A 14,111-nucleotide genomic window follows, 5' to 3' on the forward strand; every position below is an offset into this window, starting at 1 on the left:
TGCTTTTCAATGCTTTACAAGCATTTAACATGTATACTCAAGGTTCATTTGGAAGGGCAATAGACGCGGAAACGTACATGCTTTACGCGTGAAAAGTGGCATACCAAGCTAGTTAATAGTTTTCGCTTGGATATTAGCCAGAAGTGGCTTCGGCGGAAGGCACATGTGTTTATCGGAACCCTTTACACCACACTCAATTTATGAGCACTGCTAAAATGGGTATACCGCAGCATTTTTACACATTCGTACCCAGCCTTGGTATTGGCAGCCTAAACATGCACTGAAAGCTCGTTTACACTACACTCAATTTATTGATATAACGTTCGGTTTAACTGGGCACCCGTACCACTTTCAGTTCGGCCTTTGAACTGGTATCCTGAACAGTAATATAACTGAGCACGGGTAGCGAAACGCGCATATTCAAGAGGTGCACTGATCGACTCATTTGTGGTCAGCATTACGTGGTGGTCTGGTGGATAAATTAGAAATTTTGGATACGTTTCTCCTGAAGAAGGAATCTCATTCCCAGAAATCCATGCATCAGTTGTCTTTTGGACGCTTCCACTTTCCGCAAAAAGTTCATCAATATAGGCTTTTCTCATAGTGACGTCAAACGCGTCTAATGTTACACGAAGTTTGATTGGCTCGTTAGTATTGCGAAGCCAATCAGATCTCGTGTAACATCAGGCTTTCCACGTTTGACGTCGTTATAAGAAAGGTCTTTCGAAGTTGGGAAAAACCCAAGTGTTTTTCCGGTATGCAGGTTATAACAGGTTTTAACTTATGCACACATTAAGGGACATTGTTAGGATTTTCTTGTCTTTGAAGCAGTCGCAACAACAATCCGTTTCCACGGAATCGGTGTGGAAACAAGAAGGGAAAAAGGATCTAAATTACACGATCGGCAAAGTACGGTGAATGCCTAACGAATAATTACCAATCAACAATGATACATGAAAGTCCGAAATTAAACCAAATGAGGAAACAAATGGAATAAAAACGTGGCTCGCCTTTGACGCTTACTGAGAAATCGAAAGGACTTAACCAAGCCTGTGAATGGAAAGTAAAGCGCAGAGTTCGACGACCATGGGAAATAGTTACGAGAGAGCTTTGAAACGCGATGAAAGAAGAATCGTTTTTTCAGTGGACAAACTGTTTGGAATTTAGCCTTCAAATGGCTTAGTAAACCGAAATTTAATACCAACGACATGGAAGTGCTCGAAGATTCTTCGAGATGTTTAAAACCTGTTACGACAGGTTATAAGCAGGCCAGTCATATTATATTCGTTCGGCTTCCTTATTGTTTTCAAATTAGCAAACATACATAAATTTCGTCTGTCCTAAAGCAATGACAGCATGACATTTTCAGAGAAGCCATGACAATAGCTACAACAGGAACTTTCACGCGACTATGGTTTTATAGTAAAGCTGCGCTGATGGTTCGCCTCGACCATATTTGACATATAAAACGTTCGCAAGGAACGAAAATCGGAGTGCGCGCGTGTGTACGTGAGACTACGTCTAGCGAGTTTTGAATATTTATCTAATCCACAGTTTAGTTTGTATGCGATGCATGTCTCCGGATAATTGTCGCTTACAAGTCGGTGAAACCGCAACTATAGAGGCCTTGATTGACTGTTTGAAGACGACACTCATCTGTAGTTGAATAAACCCTCCAGAAAAACGGCAAACGATTTTGGTTGCACCCTTTAAAGTATTTGGGTTTTTTCGATGTTATATTTCTCTTATGCATGTAGAATTGACAGTAAAACGTCTGTAAAACGTTTCCATGGGAACGATGACGTCACTGCATGATTTTCTTGTGCACGATTAATTCATGAAACTCATATCAATAAGAGAGGATCAATAATAAGAGAGGATCTTCGATTACTGTCATTACTTACGTGCCATGTCTGACGATAAGAACATGGGTGAATTCAGTAGGGACAATCTTGAACAATTAATTGCTAATCTATGCGAGCTAAAGCCAATAACTGCCAGACTGAGAGAAACTGTATCACGCATCGAAGAGAAGATGGAAAGATATTTTGTTAATCTTGGGATTTTGGCAAAAGATTTCGATGCGATTACCAGAGATAATATCGAGTCAGAGGACGTTGTAAGTATATCATTTAGTTTATAATTTATAGTGAATAAACGGGATAAACTTGTCCTATGTTTATATGAGAGCATTTCAACCCGGGGTCCAAATCCGCTGTGACACCGGGATAAAGATCATTTACAACGCCTTTATTGGCTTTGCGTTTAAAGTTCATAATTTTTCATACCACAATAGTATCAGCATATATATTTAAGTACGTTGCCACCGTTTGTTAGTTTTTAATCATGTAGTGTTCAAAACTATAAAAAGAAACGCTGAGAAACATCAAAAATTATAAATATTGATTCGGCACCCGAGGGCACCCCTGTGATCTCGCTGGAGCGAGATATTACACTTTCGAGCGGTCAGCCTTGCCTGTCTATATAAACGCACACTAAGTTTTTATTAGTAAACGGCTTCCATATAAAGCTGTAAAAATACAAACGTTTATATTTTAAAACAATCAAATGGTGTTTCTAAACAATAACATTTTAAATAATGTACGCCATACAATGTCACAATATAACTAACCACATGCAATATATATACGTTGACCCTAAATCAAGTATTTATTTACTAACGTTGAGAGGTTGTTTGATTTCTTTAATATTTTATGTCGAATAGATATTTTTGGAGAGGATACACGTGTCATATTTGCCATACTATAATTATCCACATTAACTTTCTTCGTTCTACATACTGATACACTTCCAGAGGGAAAATCCCGTTCCCATAATTCCCGTTCTCTTAAATTAAAGCCAATAGGGATTGTCATACTAATACATGCATCCGTTGATAATGTAACATGTATTGTTCTACAGAAAAATCACGAGCTCTATGATAAAGTTAAAAAACTTCAAGAAGAGATCACGCAATGTGATAACCATATCAGAGAGCTGGAAGCAGTCTTGGCCAGCAGTGAAAATGAGCTGGCTTTGAAGGTTAACGAGATGAGGCTGCAGAGTTCCAACATTAAAATTGACAAAAATATATTGGAAGAAAACAAGAATCTCAGAGATCGTTTGGAACATGAAAATTACCAGCCTACAGAACGTCAAGATGCTTCTGGTGGCCAAACAGTTGAGAATGTAAGTTGTGTTCGAGTAAAATTTTCTGACATCAGTGCCAGTGGCGTAGATTGTCCGATTTATTCCGGCTGTTCAAACTTTTAGTTTTTATAACTATGAATTTCCTTATAAGTCGATTGTTTTCGCAGTTAATAATCTGCGAAATATTAGCATAGCTGGAATAAACCGTCAGACTGGCTTATGCTTGTATGACAATAGACAGTATGGTATATACTGAAATAGATTCCTAGTTGTAAGTCATGCAGGTCTAACTTCTTACTATAGATAAGCGTCGAGCTAGACAAAAGTAATGAAATTTATTAAACCTAGGGCTCTTCATTTACGCTTCAATGCTTTTCAGCTCCTCCAAGATAAGCTGCCAGAATTAATTGCTATATTTGGAAAAAATATGATACGCACGTACTACTTTACTTGCACGGTGTAAAAGCATCCGTTGTCCTGAATGAAATATAAGCATTCCTTGGTGCTGGACAGACTATATACAGAGCCATTATACATAAATATATAGCTATCGTGCTCCAGCGCAATAATTAGCGATGATTTGATTACAGGCTGTTGTTGAAGAACAGATTTCGAATGAGCAGGAAGTTCAAGCTTTGCAAACACAAGTTGCTGAGCAAGGCAGTGAGATTGTCAAGTTAAAAAACGCCGTAAGTTTGCTTTAATTACAAAACACAAAATTTCTGTATCAGGCTATATACGTTCTTGTGCCAAATGGTTTCAAACTTGACTCAATTTTCTCCTTTTAGTTGAAGAACTACGAAGCAAATTTCAAGAGTGAAAACGAAGAAAAGGAAAAGATCAAGAAACAACTGCACGAATCAAACCAAGAGTGTGAACGTCTGACACGTGAGAATCAATCACACTTGGATGAAATACACCGGTTTGAAAGTGAAGTAAGGAATATCCTATCAATACTATCAGTATTACTGCATGTATAACAGATAATGCTATCAGTACATCCAAGTTGAGTTTCGCAGTCAAAATAATGATAATTTGGGAATAAACAAAATGTACTCGTAAGAAAGCTTGCAAAAGGCAGCATGATTGGGAAGTAGTTGAAGATGTAAGGAATTTGAAATCTATTTTGTGTGCACCGTCTGATCTTCCTATCAAATTGACCGTATTTTTTTTGCTTGCCTGTTTTTTTCCATTCTTTTTAACTGGTAATAATGAGCATTATGCTTCCACAGAATTATATTTTATTAGCTTTATGTGCGGTAAATTTCGATCGAAAAGCTTTCAGTACCGTGTCTATCAAATTTACCAATTGTTTTGTTTACATCAAATCATTTTCCTTATGTAGAAAAAAGACCTTAATGAAAGGGTTACAGCTCAGCAGAATGAAATTTTGGAGCATGAAAATCGTGTCAAAGCGTTAGAAGCAATATTGGCCGATCTTTCAAGAATAATTCACAATCTCCTGATGAAGAACAAGGAGAGCAGCATTTTTTGTAAAAAGTTGCTGGATTCACGCCAAAAGCTCTTTCGTGCCTCTGAGACCCACCAACCGGGAAATCCTTTACCCGAACTTGATCAAGGAAATGTAAGTCGTGTTTAGATGAACTTCAATTTTACATAATTTTTACTGCGTTTTTATCCGACATTCGCCTAAATCGAACAGTCATGAAGTTTGAAAGAAGAATGAATCACGCCATATTAACGAGTTTAATATAAGTCGCACCAAATCTACAACGCGGACGTGACATGAAAACAACCGCTAGTGTTATATAGGTTTTAATTTGTTGTACATACAGTTCGTTGGGAAACTGTAGGGATATCATTATAGAGGTATCATTATAGCCCGAATAATTAGAGCAATGCTCAAGAGAAACACGACTATAGACTGTGTCAGCCTCGTCTATCATAGGATGTGTTATTCAACGCGCGTGTAGTTGTAATTGACATGACCTCTTACGGTTCGCTTGACCAGAGAATCGAACGTTGCGTGGGCGGAATTGAACGTGCGTGAGCGCATGCATGCATGCGTATGTATATAATATATAACCGCTCATCTTGAACTTCAGCCGGTGCGCGTGACAATGAGTGTTATATTAGCCGCCTATTCTTCCTCCTTAGACGACACAAAGAATAAATAGCTGCACGGGAAGCTTTAGAATACTATCGCCAATATTTTGACAACTGTCTGAATTACGGTTTTCCGCAATTAATTGAACGCAGATAGGAGACGTCTCTACGGAATTCTGTCCCTACAGAATCATGAGAATATCTTATAGTATCTTACGTCTAGCAATTCCAAGGATTAAACGTAAAAAAAAAAAGAGTATTTATTTTTCAGGAACGATCAACTCAATTAAACCAAGAATGTGAACGCCTCAGACGCGAAAAACAAAGAAACATAGAAACGGTTTGTCACATTGAAAGTGAAGTTAAAAATAATACTTAACCCAGTCCGTTTTTAAAAATGCCAAAAATTTGCATGAAAAAGTCCATCATATTCGCATTTTTTTTAAATACAGGATATTTTCACTTTTTATACAAGCTATGCAGAGCACAAATCGTACAATCCACGATGTCATTTCAATCTGTTTTGTAGGTTGAAGTACGCGCACATATAAATAAGTATTCATACTAATTTTAGATAAGGAGGATGAACGAAATGTTAGACGAAAGAAACGAGGTAGGAATTCCTTTGTTTAATATGGCAGAGGAATAACCCGAATGGAATGATTAAAGACCCTGTTGCGCGGCGCAATTCTTCTTTTGAGAGATGAAAATTTAACAACTATTAAACTTTTGTTTTCATTATACAGTCCATGGACGTTTCTCACAATTATATTTGACTCTTCACTAATTTACATCACTTAAAAGTAGATTTTCATCGCAAGCTTCCTTGAAACCACGGTTGTGCCTTAATTCATACTCCATTTTTATATTAGACAATCGATGAATTCTGCGCACAGGTTTCTGCAAAAGAAGACACGATGGCCGCAATGAAAGACCGTGTACGTTTATGAGAATATTTCTTTATTTGCCTTAAGCTTTTTAAAATGAAACAAAAATGCAATGCCTAAATTTTCTTTTAGCTAAAGACGTGCGAGGCTGATTTTAAGAATGAGCACGAAGAGAAGGAAAAGATCCAGAGACAATTGAATGAATCAAACCAAGAAAGCGAACGTCTCAGACGTGAAAATCAATCACACATGGCGACTGTACGACATTTTAAAAGTGAAGTAAGGAATACCTAATTCGCGGCTTTTTATATCGGCTGGAATTTATTTACCTTTCAGGAGAACCTACAGCATACATTATATCATACCATACTTGTTTATTAAATTGACTGACTTCTTGACTTCCTGTTTTATTAATATATTAATCTTATCATGTTTAGATTGAAGGAATGAAAAAACTTTTAAATGAGAAAAACAAGGTTGGAATATCCTGAATTTAGCAAAGATTTGTTTGCAACGAATGAGTTGTATTTGGTCAAAATGTTTAGATATTCCATTTTCTTTTCTTATTGTGCAGAGTAAACCGAACATTGGCTTTCCATTTGGTCAACCGGTTGGTTCAAGTGTGCCTCAAAGTTTCTTTCGAGTAAGTCAAAAACATTTTAGATTGATATAGATATAGATTTAGGACCTCGTATTTCTCAGGAAAGTTAGGAAACAGATGTTAATGTAACGTATCTTTCATAGGATCGAAGACAATCACCACAAACTCTGATGATTAAATGCTCGTATTGTTCAAGAAGTTACCCTTACCATTTGTTTGAAGGTCACGTACAAGATTGTATGGAGGATAGTCTCTACATGGACGACTAATCTAGGCTTATGATAAGGGCAGTGTAAGGCCAGTGTCCCAAGGAGAACATTTAATCCAACAAAATCATCTCATACTCTGTCCTTACAATAATGATTTGTAAATATCCTTAATAATTTGTAATTTTCATAATTCATTAATAAATTCAGTTATGATTCCTAATCTGACGGTTCTTCTTCCAAAGCAGGGGCGTATATAATTTCATTTGATGTCACCTGATAAGATTGCATGATGGAAAGGTCACGTTAACATTAAGAATTAACCTTGCCCTGTTGTGCTTCACAAAAGGTTTTTAAATTCCTTGTGAATTAAGTTTTCATTGTTCTCTTTGAGAATATATAACTTTGGAAAGATGATATATCCTCAAGAACAAAGTTCAGCTGCACTTTTTTTGTAAACCACGTCATTTGATCAAAATGTTGTTTTAAAATTTCTTTGACAAGAAACCAACAATCCTGGTGAAACATTGATGACAATCAGCATTGGCAGGACTAATTTTAAAATTCTCCCCTTTCAGCTTTCTCTTACAAATCAATGTTGAGTGAATGCTTTTCAAGCATTTAGCATATACTCAAGGAAGGGCAATAGAAGGGCGGAAACGTACATGCATGCATGTTTTACGCGTGAAAGGTGGCATTTCAATCTAGTTAATAGTTTTCGCTTGGATATTAGCCAGAAGTGGCTTCGGCGGAAGGCATGCGTTTATCGGCACTCATGCACGGGTGAGTTCAAATCATAAAGTACAAAAGGAAAGGTTTAAAAGCAACCGCAAGGACATGCACATGCTGTTTGTTTACTCTGTCTAAATTCTAAAGGAGGATATTTTGCAACGCGACCGGCAGTTGGAAGAGAAATTAGAGGACTACGCCATGACAAATGCCAACCTTCTGGAGCAAAATCAACAGAGAACTTAATGGCATATAAAGTAATACAAACCATCAAGTAGCAGACCTTGATCAAACGAATGTGAGTCGTAGGGGATCATACAATTCCACGTTTGCGCTATTTGCCTATTTCATTTGCAATATATTATGAATAATAAATGAGTTGGCCAATTATTTATGAACGGGCCGGGAGGGAAAACCCCATTCCCAGAAGTCTGTTCAATTTTTATCGACTTCCTCAGTATGCCTCATCCATACTTGCGAATGATTGGTCAATATAAATTAAACACTTTCCAAATATAACTCTTAAGTGCTCTCACCACCTTTGCGCGTTCAGTATCTCTCGACGCTGCATGCAAGTACACTTTACATGCATGTCAAAGAACTTTTTGCACACTCTAAGATAGCGTTTCCCTATATATAATTCGTGAATATATACGCGTCTGCACGCAAACTGGTGTTACGGGCCTTAAATAATTTCTATCCCTATAATATTGTATATATATATATATATGACCACAGTTAATAACTGTGGTTTGACCACAGTTAATAACTGTGGTTTGGCATAGCTGCCTTTGGATCTAACGACGTTTTTGTGTCTAAACATTGCTAAATTCTGGCTTCTCAGGATGTGCTACACTGTACCGCTACTCTATATATTATATTTTTGAGTGAAAAGGTGAAAGACCTTAGACCTATTTATCGCCGTAATTGTGGTCGAAATTTGAAGCAATGCGAGACGCGAGATGAAACAGTTCCTGGAATAAAGCAGCCGCAGCAAACTGATTTCGATATTGAAGGGATTAATCTTTGGATTTCGAAAAGGAATCAATTTAGTTCTGAGAGATTGAGATAAAATATCAAATTTATGCAATACGAGTGCATCATGTGAGACGACGTTGAAACTTGAAAATCTTATGCATACGTAACTATTATTCTAGAATTACAAATTGTAAGTGAAATGCTGCGAGTGAACACACGTAGAGCCTTTATCTTCCCCCAGTCATCTGTTGGGTAGCCTTCAGTAATAGTAATGTCAATATTGTGTGTCAAAAAACTGGATCTTGTTTATATTATGATAAACGTATACAATATTATATCGTGATTGTGCTGATGAGAGAATTCTCTCCCTAACGACTCAAAGTGTACATATAAGTGCTAATAACCGCAGTACTATAATACGTGCTCAAAAAATCATCCTGACAAACAAAAATCGCTGAAATCGAAGTGCACGTCAAGAATGTAGACAGGGCTGGTCGCTTCGCTCGCAGGAATTAGGGAGTTTACGATTCACGACGCGGCCAGCTCGACGACGCGCTTGCAAAACATAGAAACTCCACACTCGAGATAATAGCTATGCATAATTTGTGGTCCCATGACAGCGTTGTCATTCTTACGACGCCTTCAAATAAGCATTTTCATTGGCATTTTCACGGCCTCTCGATGACATGAGAGCAGCGGCAACGTGATAGCTTAAATAAAACTGCAATATCAGATAGATATTGGAGGTTATTTGCACAATTAAAACGTTTGTATGATTATTTCAGAGCCCTTGCAGCACAATCAATTCCCTATAGCATATTTGAAACAAAATAATTGACTAGCGATGTCGAGCTAACCGCGTCGAAGATCGTAAACTCCCTATTAATGTTAACTTTTGCGCTATTTCATGCGATTTGCAATGTATTATGAACAACAGTTCAAATTTTTAAAACGAAACATGATACTCTTCATCACAACAAAGACATATATCGGACGAAAACTTTGGCAACATTCCAAAGAATTTATTTATATCTTGTGGAGTTCCGCAATGTTCTAGAACGTTCTAGAAATGTTTGTTGAATATAGGCGACCCATTCCCATTCCCAAAAGTCTGTTCAATTTTAACGACTTCCTTTGCATTCCTAATACTTGCGAATGATTGGTTAATGCAATTTCCGATTGGCAACTCTTTTAAGTGCTGTTACTACCTTGGATTATTTCAGTCGAGATTTGTGTGCTTCTCAGCGCGCATGTAGTTCATATGCTCGAGAACTTTTTGAAAATCGCGTAAACGCAAATCGATTGATGGACAACGACCAAAATAATCAACATTACCAGGCTGTGGAATTAGTAGAAAGCACAAACGAGAAAATGCCACAAGAAGTGTTGGATGAAATTAGAGGAGTGTGTGCACAACTAAAGGAGGTATGTTAGGAAGACAACATTCCGCAATCGGTTTCCGGCGCATTTGAAATTTTGAACAATTCCACGGCAGCCGTGATCAGTGCATATCCGAAAACCACGACCAGCCGACAATTTAAAAAAAGTAAAAGCAAAAACAAATTCGGAATAAACAAGACATCTTGAGCGCCAAAATATTAATCAAGCAAGGCACAGCAACCTCGTATCCCGGGCTTTTTACCTAAGAAGAAGTAGTTTGAGTGTATATCCGCTCACAGGTTCTTCAGATAGGTCCATGAGCTAGGGTATTATAGAGTATATTCATGGAGCTATAGGGTATATTCAAGATAAGGGAGTTCAGTTATGATCGTTAGATCGATTGCTTTGTAAATTTTTGGTCTTTAGTTTATATATAGGAAAGTTGCGCTATTGTTAAAATTTTACTTTGTGGATAAAAGTAAGGAGAAAATGCTGCTTGTGCTAGGTCACTTTTCATTACTGGAATTCCGCAGTACAATTTATTGATTGAGCCTGAGATTTACTGATTAAGACTTTCTCAGTGGAGATTAATTGTCCCAAAAAATAATAATAAAGATAGTTCAACGAAAGAGTAAATAAATATAGCTTTAACTTCTGACCTAAGCAGAACTGAATAATCGAGTCTGATATTATCAATAGTTTTAAATCTATTTGAATTATATTTTGAAGTATAGCAGCACCATGAATGCAAAACTTTAAAGAACATACGAGATGATGTTTTAAGTAATATATTGTTTAAAGTAAAAAAATGGTCAACATTAATTGAAATATTTATAAATTCATCGTATTTTTCCATTCCAGTCATTTCCATTTAATTCCATTCCTGCACTGCCTCAATATGTTAGTATTCTAGTATCAGCATCTACATATATATATATATATATTAATATATATATATATATTATCGATAAACGCACGCCAATCACCGCACCATAGATTTGCTTCAGCGGCCCCTCGTGTATTTGCCGTAACATGCTAAATAGCAACATAAACCCTTAAGATATTAAATCAACAGAAAATGTCTGTTCAAAGTTTTCAATCACGATGTACAAACAGGAAATTTCGTCTGGAACTTGGTGGAAGTCATGCAGTGATTGGCATCACGGTGCCTGTTGCTATGATAATCGTGCTAAAAGCTACATGATATATAAGTTGTTTATTTAGTATATATTATATTGCTAGACATGTTAATGTCCACAATGGCATATATTATTGGGCATACACCCACAGCATTAAATTCAATACGGCAAACGTGAAACATGCACAGCAAAGCTGAATTTGGTTTTTGACAGCATACATCAACAATGCACGGCCTTTGCTCTTACATCGCTGCTGAATATAACGATATATCGCTAAATTCTGGCTTCTCAGGATCTGCTACTCTCTATATATTATATTTTTGAGTGAAAAGGTGAAAGACCTTAGACCTATTTATCGCCGTAATTGCATGTGGTCGAAATTTGAAGCAATGCGAGACACGAGATGAAACAGCTCCTGGAATGAAACAGCCGCAGCAAACTGATTTCGATATCGAAGAGATTAATCTTTGGATTTCGAAAAGGAATCTATTTAGTTCTGAGAGATTGAGATAAAATACCAAATTTATGCAATACTCATCATGTGACTGATATGAGACGACGTTGAAACTTGCATACGTAACTATTATTCTGGAATTACAAATTGTAAGTGAAATGCTGCGAATGAATACACGTAGAGCCTTTAAGGGGCTGTTTACATGAGCCCGGTTACCCGAGATTCAACGAAGCGTGAGATGATTTTGAGGTATTAAAATGAGCAGATAACACGATCCTGGCAGTCGTATAATCACCACAACAATAGCATGTGCTTGTTTGGTGTCAAAAAGACTTATTTCAATACCTCAAAGTCCTCTCACGCTTCGTTGAATCTCGGGTAACCGGGCTCATGTAAATAGCCCCTTAGACCCCAGTCATCTCTTGCCTCTTGGGCAGTCTTCACGATAGTAATGGCGATATGGCGTATCAAAAAACTTGATCTTGTTTATATTATGATAAACGTATACAATATTATGTCGTAATTGTGCTGACACGAAAGAATTCTCTCCCTTTCGACTAAACGTGTTTTTAGCCGCTGACGCAAGCAACGTGCACGTACGTGCTAATATGAAGCATTGCGCATTCGCATAGGATGAAACCGCAGTACTATGGTACGTGGGCTCAAAAATCATCCTGACAAACAAAAATCGCAGAAATCGAAGTGCAATGTCAAGAATATAGACAGAGCTAGTCGCTTCGCTCGCAGGAATTAATGCAGTTAATCTACTAGGCTATGACGTCAAAACACAAACCAGTTCAAATCTTATTGAATCCTGATGTCTCAATCTTTTCACATAGGAAAACCGACAACTAAATGAATTAGTTGCAACCTTACGATGTGACGTTTCGCAACGCGACCGGCAGATCAGAGAGTTGAGAGAGAAATTAGAGGACTATGCCGTGACAAATGACAACCTTCGGGAGCAGAATATTGAAGTTCAGGATTTCGCTGAAAGGTTGTTGGCAATCAACAGAGAACTTAACGATATACAAAGAACCACAAACCATCAAGTACCAGACCTTGATCAAACGAACGTGAGTCGTATTTAATATAATCAAAGGGTACGTTAGTCATAAAAGCCCCAACAAGTGTCTAAGGTTATCGGCACTTATAGGCCCCGGAAGTTTTGCCCTGCGTCTCGTTCAACCACTCTAAGGCGGGCATTTCATGGTTCATTTAAAACTTAACACATCTTTTGGGATTTAGGAACAACTCAGTGATGATCAATCCCCTTCCGCCAGCTTTATTAGAGTCAAGGAGAGAGAGAAACAACTTCTAAGAAAGACCGGGACGGTATCGAGGCAAGTTTCAGCTGTGGTAAACGAGCTGGTGCAAGCGAATGCCGACACTGAATCCATGCGCAACGAATTCCAACGAAAACTGGCATATTACCAAAATAAATGCAAAGCAATTAACTTGGAGCTGCAAAAATCTGCGGAACAGATCTCGTCATTGCAACGGACGATCGAGAGTTTGCGCTCAGATATTGCGGAAAAGGATGCAATGATCGCCCTGATGCAGGATTCAGTAAGTTTTTGTTAATCACATAATAAGTGGATGTTTAACAACAAAGAAGACAACACAGTTTTCTTTTTTTAGAATACGAGCCGGAGTTCTCAGGATGCCAATAGTGGGCCGGGTTCATCCAGAAACTGTGCTCACGTAAGTTTGAGATTTTGCGCCTTTAAGACAAACGTTATTGTGTATTATTAGGCATTTAGTGAGCTGATATATTCACATTTGTTTAGGATAGGACCAACAGAGTTTATCGCGACTTCACTCTTCCAAGATTTCGGTCGAACGCTCCCAATGTGAGTTGAGAAAAATCTATACAACTTTTTTTGCAGTTCTATGTCTTCTAAGTATGTGTTTGTGTTTTTATCTCTGATTGCGAGATGGTAAAATAACAGCCTGCATGGATTCTGACGCAAATTACTTTACGCTAACCGTGTACTTGGTTCTGTCACAGGATCGACACAGACAACTGCCAATGATCGTGGCAGACGGTGGAGGTGACGTCAGTCAAGAGGATAATCAATCGGTGTCATCGTCAGACCTTATTGAGTGCCTCTACTGCCCGAAAAGCTATCCAATCAATTTGATTGAAAAGCATTTACAGGAATGTAGAGCCTCCATGAATGGTTGATTAAAAACAATACTGCATGGATCAGTTGGACTACGACATTTTTACTTTTTGAAACGCCACTGGCTGACGTAAAACGCACAACGTTAAAATGTACTTCGTAATCGAAGATTTCCTGCCCACGAGTGGGCTATATTAATACGAGGTACACCTGAATAAATCATGTTTAGGGAAGGATTAGCCCACCATGTCGTTTTCAAAAGGTGATTGGGCGCAGTCTAACTAATTTCAATTAGAATTTAAAAAATACTGTTTGGAAAGAAAGATAACTTCAAACTATGATAGTAGAATTTAGAATGATAATTTAGAATTTAGGAATAAAAATGAATTTCACT

General features: G+C 37.5%; 3 protein-coding genes across 6 annotated transcripts in view; 2 read left to right on the plus strand and 1 right to left on the minus strand.

Moving 5' to 3' along the window:
• LOC114526875 (adhesive plaque matrix protein 2-like) overlaps nt 1–14,111 on the minus strand; it is a 45,608-nt gene that overhangs the window by 13,402 nt on the left and 18,095 nt on the right. The gene's annotated exons all lie outside the window — the stretch shown is intronic.
• Nucleotides 737–7,095, plus strand: LOC114526881 (golgin subfamily A member 6-like protein 22). The gene is made up of 12 exons (XM_028548416.1): nt 737–2,119; nt 2,923–3,189; nt 3,741–3,839; nt 3,939–4,085; nt 4,496–4,735; nt 5,489–5,557; nt 5,792–5,830; nt 6,090–6,155; nt 6,237–6,383; nt 6,542–6,580; nt 6,679–6,747; nt 6,849–7,095. Exons 1-12 carry the CDS (start codon nt 1,910–1,912, stop codon nt 6,972–6,974), a joined length of 1,518 nt encoding a protein of 505 aa, XP_028404217.1. The 5' UTR covers nt 737–1,909; the 3' UTR covers nt 6,975–7,095.
• On the plus strand, nt 9,897–14,104 carry LOC114526883. Its single transcript, XM_028548419.1, has 6 exons — nt 9,897–10,043; nt 12,431–12,667; nt 12,840–13,160; nt 13,233–13,295; nt 13,382–13,444; nt 13,603–14,104. Exons 1-6 carry the CDS (start codon nt 9,924–9,926, stop codon nt 13,777–13,779), a joined length of 981 nt encoding a protein of 326 aa, XP_028404220.1. The 5' UTR covers nt 9,897–9,923; the 3' UTR covers nt 13,780–14,104.

This window comes from Dendronephthya gigantea, unplaced genomic scaffold, assembly GCF_004324835.1.
Source record: "Dendronephthya gigantea isolate DGI-Jeju-01 unplaced genomic scaffold, DenGig_1.0 000042F, whole genome shotgun sequence".
In the NCBI taxonomy this organism is placed as follows: domain Eukaryota; kingdom Metazoa; phylum Cnidaria; class Anthozoa; order Malacalcyonacea; family Nephtheidae; genus Dendronephthya; species Dendronephthya gigantea.

Excerpts from the sequence above, each read along its gene's own strand:
- LOC114526881 (XM_028548416.1), top strand. The coding sequence starts at position 1,910 with ATGTCTGACGATAAGAACATGGGTGAATTCAGTAGGGACAATCTTGAA. Across the intron at positions 3,190-3,740 it reads GTGGCCAAACAGTTGAGAAT|GCTGTTGTTGAAGAACAGAT; the intron begins GTAAGTTGTGTT and ends ATTTGATTACAG. Across the intron at positions 6,748-6,848 it reads TGCCTCAAAGTTTCTTTCGA|GATCGAAGACAATCACCACA; the intron begins GTAAGTCAAAAA and ends TATCTTTCATAG.
- LOC114526883 (XM_028548419.1), top strand. The coding sequence starts at position 9,924 with ATGGACAACGACCAAAATAATCAACATTACCAGGCTGTGGAATTAGTA. Across the intron at positions 13,161-13,232 it reads TCGCCCTGATGCAGGATTCA|AATACGAGCCGGAGTTCTCA; the intron begins GTAAGTTTTTGT and ends TTCTTTTTTTAG. Across the intron at positions 13,445-13,602 it reads TTCGGTCGAACGCTCCCAAT|GATCGACACAGACAACTGCC; the intron begins GTGAGTTGAGAA and ends GTTCTGTCACAG.